Source organism: Haliotis rufescens, unplaced genomic scaffold (assembly GCF_023055435.1).
Source record: "Haliotis rufescens isolate VD_foot unplaced genomic scaffold, xgHalRufe1.0.p SCAF_28, whole genome shotgun sequence".
Taxonomy (NCBI): domain Eukaryota; kingdom Metazoa; phylum Mollusca; class Gastropoda; order Lepetellida; family Haliotidae; genus Haliotis; species Haliotis rufescens.
In genome coordinates, this window is record NW_025963979.1 from 6,308,014 (window position 1) to 6,314,526 (window position 6,513).

General features: G+C 40.7%; 1 protein-coding gene across 1 annotated transcript; it reads right to left on the reverse strand.

Annotated features, from left to right (window-relative positions):
- Positions 1–470: 470 nt before the first annotated feature.
- On the reverse strand, positions 471–6,081 carry LOC124139311 (adenosine receptor A3-like). Its single transcript, XM_046506291.2, has 2 exons — positions 5,448–6,081; positions 471–4,786 (listed from the first exon to the last, which is right to left on the reverse strand). The coding sequence occupies exon 2, from the start codon at positions 4,580–4,582 to the stop codon at positions 3,569–3,571; it is 1,014 nt and encodes a 337-aa protein (XP_046362247.1). The 5' UTR covers positions 4,583–4,786; positions 5,448–6,081; the 3' UTR covers positions 471–3,568.
- Positions 6,082–6,513: the final 432 nt, after the last annotated feature.

A 6,513-nucleotide genomic window follows, 5' to 3' on the forward strand; every position in this document is an offset into this window, starting at 1 on the left:
AATGGTGTTGTTGATTGGACAAAACAAGAAATTCAGGGCGTAAGGGCAACCTGACACGAAGAATCATGTCTGGCAATAAATCCAATCACCCTCTCAATTGCTTAGATTTACATGATGGCGTGGCTCGATATTACCGTCATAGTCATGCTTGTGGTTTTGAGGTCCGTCAATGGTGCGACACAGAATATGTAGAGGGCGTCATGGAAAATAGTCAATACAAATTTGGGGGGAATAGGCCCGTATACTGCCTCAGACCTATCCAAGCCAACAAACCTGATCTTGTCCCTTTTGATAAATCCAATGAAATAATTTATATTATTAAATTGTCTGTCCCCTTTGACACTTATGTGATTGACATAGTTCAGAAATGTCACTCTTGCATCCCAATTACCAAGTTGTCCGACTCCCCATTGTTCTCGAGATCGGTGCCTTAGGTTTGGTACCTTCCAATTTGTTGACTGACATTGGGAGGGTACCTAGATTTGCAGCCAGGATTACAGCTCTTCTGTCAATCTGGGTAATGCAGAAGGCGGCAGTGTTAGGGAGTCTTCCCATTCTCCGAGAAGTTCTGGGTGGGTTGGACTAAGCAGCTCTTCCCGGGAGAAGTCCCATTTGCTGTCTGGGCTGCGTGTAGAGGGGGCAAGGTCCCCGAGCTGATGATGAGCCTAACCAACCTGACTGTACCAAGATATAACCCAAACCCTTTTGCTGCATTAATTTATTTTAATCTGTAAATAATAATAATAATAATAATAATAATAATCCATGTAAGTATAAAACGTAGTGTGGTGACATGTATGTAGAGTTTGATACAAAGTTAGTTTAAATGTTTCAAATCAACACGTAGATGTACTGATTTCTACTAATATGCTAACGAAACATCAATATTGGATAACCAATAATCCATATATATTTCAAGATTAAAGTAACACTTCATAGAGATAATAGATAGTCATAATCAGTTATTATTAAAATGTGAATACAGCACTGAGTGTATTTGAAAGACATTATTACACAGTACAATTGGATCTCAAGCTGGACCAAGTCAGACAAACATGTATGAGTTTTTGAACGAACTGAATATGTCGGATTAGTAATATAAGAAGGGAATTACAACTTGATTAAGGACAATAGACTGTGTGTCTGTCATAAATAACACGTATTAACCAACAAATAGTCGTCGTATAAATAGCACTAATTATACTGGGCAATCATAATCAACATTGGTATTTGTCTGATGTCATGGTAATGACTAACAGAAATATGTTCATATGGCGAGGCAGGAGTCATCATTCTAAAGTTGCATTCAGTACTGCAGTAACTATTGGTACTGCCACATGTGTTTCGAGAGTGAATCAGGTCATGCCATCTATGTCTGGCTGATTGCAGTGTTGAACTGATGACACACACGTCCCATTCCTGTCATTAGCAGTTTCTGAACAAACATGAATGTCGATGATATTGGCGTTGCAAATTTTGTCGTCCTTGTACATTTTTCCAATGAAAACCGAATCTTTGGTCCACGTGATCAAATTATTTATCCATCTCTGAAACGTTTCTTTTTTGTGCCAACAAACTCATTTTTTCCAAGAAAACGTTCCTGTGGCGTTCGATTTGATTCCCTGTGAACTGAAACAACCTTTTTCATCTCGTCACAACATGCTTGTGATTCCCTCACATTGATATCCCTGAATCAATTGAACATGTGATGCATGTTCCCTAAAAGGCGGTCTTTCTTTTATCATGCACACAAACTCTCGCAAACAAACAAACGATAGGATGCTCAAGAATATTTCTTTGAATCCGAAGTTCGTTATTCACTTCAGTGTCACTTCTGGAGGATTAGAATTGGTTGGGCCCATTCGACTGTTCCCTAAATCGACTTCGTTACATCCGGAATAATGGGAAGTAACGCTATGCATATTTTGAACAAAGCGAACTTAACATGAGACGAAACTCTTTCATTGTCTTTAAAAGCGTGAAATGGAAGGCATTCGAAACCCCAGTTTGGGGACAACGGGCCTTGTCAATACACTAGGTCTGGATCACGTGATAGAATCGACACACTAGGTCTGGATCAAGTGATAGAATCGACACACTAGGTCTGGATCAAGTGATAGAATCGACACACTAGGTCTGGATCACGTGATAGAATCGACACACTAGGTCTGGATCACGTGATAGAATCTACACACTAGGTCTGGATCACGTGATAGAATCGACACACTAAGGGACTTTTGCATCAGTGTTTCTTACGTTTTTCTCCAGGGTCGTGCCATCTTCTGTTCAAAATAACCACATGTGATATAATATAACAAGAGAAGAAAACGACAACGTGGAAAACTGGTACATTGTAAAATGCTTCAAAACACTCTTTATAACTAGTTGAGAACCAGGAATATACTCTTACTACATCAGACAGGATACGACTATGGTGATATCCGTTAATTACATACTGCTTGGACAGCTTACACACAAAAGAAACGCACTATGTCCGTTTTTAACTCTTAAAATGAAATGGTTTCGCCAGTCGATTGGATCCACCTCATTACCCTCTATACAACTAAATGGGTTTGTGAAAATGCCATTAGTATATATGAGATAGAACAAATGTTATATACAACCAGTGGCGTTTTGTCTTGAACGTTTAGCAATCCATAAGAACAGCGTGCTAGGATTAGTCTTTCACTCAATGCGATCAGTATTTGTCCCGCAGCCTAATGCTTGGCAAAATATCAACCCATCTTTCGCGTATACTCTCTGAACTCCCTCGGGTATGTTTATAGTCCCTTCAAGTAAGTTTGCAACCTTTTCTATCGCAAATGGTAGTAACATGAACACTTCTTTGTTTAAGAGCATTAGGCTGCTGATTGGCTATTCAGCAACGCTATTCCTGGTGTCCTCTTAGAACAATTTTTCATATAATAGGTAAACTTGTGAATACAATATAAGCAACCATTGCCAGCATGTGTATAATTGTAATTGTTCATGCAGGATGTAATTTTAGAAATGATGAATCCGTAGACGACATGAACAAATTTCTAACGTCGTTCAAAATACAGTACGGTTATAACGAACTCAAAGGGACTACTAATTTTAGTTCGTTATAACCGTAGTTCGTTATAAGCATATTTACAGCTTAACTACCGCAAATAGTCGGGACCAAAAAGTAGGTTCGTTATATCCGTCAGTTTGTTATAAGCGTGTTCGTTATAACCGTAGTTTACTGTACTTCAGAAATACTCACGTTCTGTGAGGGGTCAAGTTCGGGGACCTCATATGCGAGAAATTTGATACATCTGTATATACTGACATGCTTTATAATGCCATGCGGCGTTTCGAGTGACATGCTGTGTTTCAAGGGCGGGTTATATCATTTAACAATATCGCAACTTCATGTCCGTTATTCAGTTATGGCCTGATGAGACTCATACGTGGTACGAGTTGAACGCGCTAGCCAATAAAGACTGTGTTCAATCTTACTCCACTTATCTAATTATTACTTTATATATATTTTTTTTAAATTTACTGAAATATTGGACATCAGGGATGTCTCCGTTACGAAGTCTCAGGAAATCCTAACAACCTGCGTGGGGCCATCAGAGGATGTAGAGGCCCTTCTTCTTCTCCCACACAGTATTGTTTTGAATGCGTTGTTAAAGTGATGATTCTGCCAGGCGTAGATGATGCAATTCATCCCGGAGTTAAGGAAACCTAATATCACGGTAAAAAATACGAGAGTCTTGGGAACATCCGCGAAGTATCCTACAAACACGAGCGTGAAATTGGGGAACCAACACGCTACAAATACACCGAAAACCAACAAAAACACTTTCACAGATTTCCAGTCGTTTGCACTGGAGACGACAGGATTCGAGGAGCCTGACAGTTGTGACGCTCGTCGAGCCAACGCTTCTCTTTGGTGGGCCAGTGCCTTCTTGACGATGTACCCATAGAAGAGCGCAGTGAGCAGCAAACAGAGGAAGAAGCCAGGGATAAGCCCGTACAGTCGAAAAACTCTTGTCAAGACCTCGAAAGAAGTACAGTCATTGTTCCAATGATATTCCCAAAGGGGTACCATTCCAACTAGAATGGACGCTACCCAAGTACCCGCTATAACAATTCCAGCCTTCCTGTGAGACGTTATGCTCCTGTAATGGAGGGGGTATTTGATGAACAGGAAACGATCAAAAGCAATGACGACCATGCAAGCAATTGACTCCGCCACGAACAGATGAAACAATGCATACCGACTGAGACACATGTACTTGTTTGCGTTCAGTTTTTCTTGAAGAGAGGGAAAGAAGGAAATAGCGTAATATGGGATGATGGCACCGGTTAAAAAGTCCGCCACGGCTAAAGAGACTACGTACATATTGGGTACTGTTCGCAATGCTGGTGTCCGTACTACGGCCATGATTGTCAACAAATTGCCACCTAAAATAAACACCAACACGGCGATGAAAAGAACTACCAACATAATCTGCTGAGTCATGGATATGTCGCTATCAATACGCGGCGGTTCTGTACCATTATTCGTCTCCGTCGTGTTTGGCACCATCACAAACGCTGCGGATTCCATTTCTGAAGAAACTGCTCTCACTTTGACGTATCCAAATCAATGTATAAATCAGAATAGCGTTGATACGACGTCCAAGGACAGTTCATCCAAATCAGTGTTCCCCATCAAAGGTGCTCAATGGGTATTAAATGATTTGGATAATACTAAGCTGTGTGTGGTATGAAAGACAGCTGTTGGCCCGCTGCGTCCGTACAAAAGAGGCACCTGAAACCATAGGAACAGGTATGAGGTATTGGTCGTCGATAATCCGCATCTGCTTGCGCAACATAGATTCTGCATGATACACTTTGATTCGGAAACCAGAGTGTCCTCTGCCACTTGCAATGTTAATGCAATGTAACAATACATGCCGTGATATTGGGTACGTGAATCAGCCTTTATTAAATGTTCTAAGTCCAAGTGCTATCTTATACAGATGTATTTGTATATGAGATCTTGAGTAGCATTTAGTAGATGGATGCTGATGACGTGGTAGTATGGGCGATCAGTGTCCTCATTAGTTACAATTCACAACGGTCACGGTGTTGGAATCTACATTGAAATGTCGCTACAATTGTCACGAATACCCTGATCATCCATTCTATCTTCATTACTTGTATATGAATCAATATTCATTTTCATTACCTATTATATTCTATAACTGATATCGTGAACATAATTAAGCCTTATTGTCATAGCTTTTGTAATCAAGGTTATATTTAATCAACGCTCAAAACTAATGTCACTAGCCGTAGAAATAAAATATATAAGCGAAATATAAGCGTTGTATTAAATCACACACATAAGGAACAACATTCTCTTGATAACAGTGATAAGGTCCAAATTTAAATCAAATGCCACAATTGATACCAGCTTCAATACAGACCTTGCTAATTCCAGTCGTCTCCGCTCAACACAACAGCCACACAGATTACCGCGAAGCACTCACTCACTCCACGAACTTTGCGGGTCAAGAACTTTTTTCAACAGGTGCTGTGCTTCGTCTGGCCTGCTAACAGATTAACCCTCTGTCACCATGTAAACGTTGCCCTGGCAATATTCCAGTTTATACGTACAACGTGTTCCTCGCGTACGTCTCTGAATGGACTATCCAAGAATGAACATTAACAATAGTGTGCCATCAAGACATTTGTTATCCGAGATTGTTGATACTTGGCTAAATATCTGCAAATATCATTAACAGCAAACTGTTTGTAGATAAATCGCTCCCGAGGATTTCCACACACATATATCCGACTTCTCTAAGAGGTTTACACACGTTGCTCTCTTGGCCTCCTCAATCCATAGAAGTATATATGTCACTGATATATCCGGATTAGCTGGTCACGTGGCCGTGATATCACATAATACGACTTTGGGGTTGGTGCAATTCCTACCACTCGGCAGCAATGCGCTGTCTGCTACTGAACTGACTCTGCCGAAGGTTGAGACGGGCTCAGAGCCGAGCTGTGTCTGATGGCTAATTTTAGATGGAATGGGATGCGGAAAACTGATGATCTCCTCTCCCCCCTGTGGTGTGTGGAGAAACTTTGCGTTCTTAGAATCTTGGTCGCATGCGCCTGTGGACCTTCACCCTGTGAACACGATCTGGGCATTTTTTTGGGTAATGTGTTTTGTATTGGGTTTTCTCGAGAAGTATATTTTGAGAAACATCGCTGCTGTATGTCGACCCTGTTTTTCTTCCCTTATCTGAATTTGAGTACGGCATCAGAGCCCCGTTGCCGGAGTTAGATGATGGCGATAAGACAATATACTGCTACGTCTTGTGGGATATTTTTGATAACTTTGTAACATACTAGCTGAGAAAAAGGAAGAAAGGTTCTGCAGTAATGCAACCTATACTCAATCCTCTTTTGCCACTGACCCCTATTAATAATGTCGGTATAATTTGGTACGTGTCGCTTCTGTTTCATATTTATTCACCATCATAT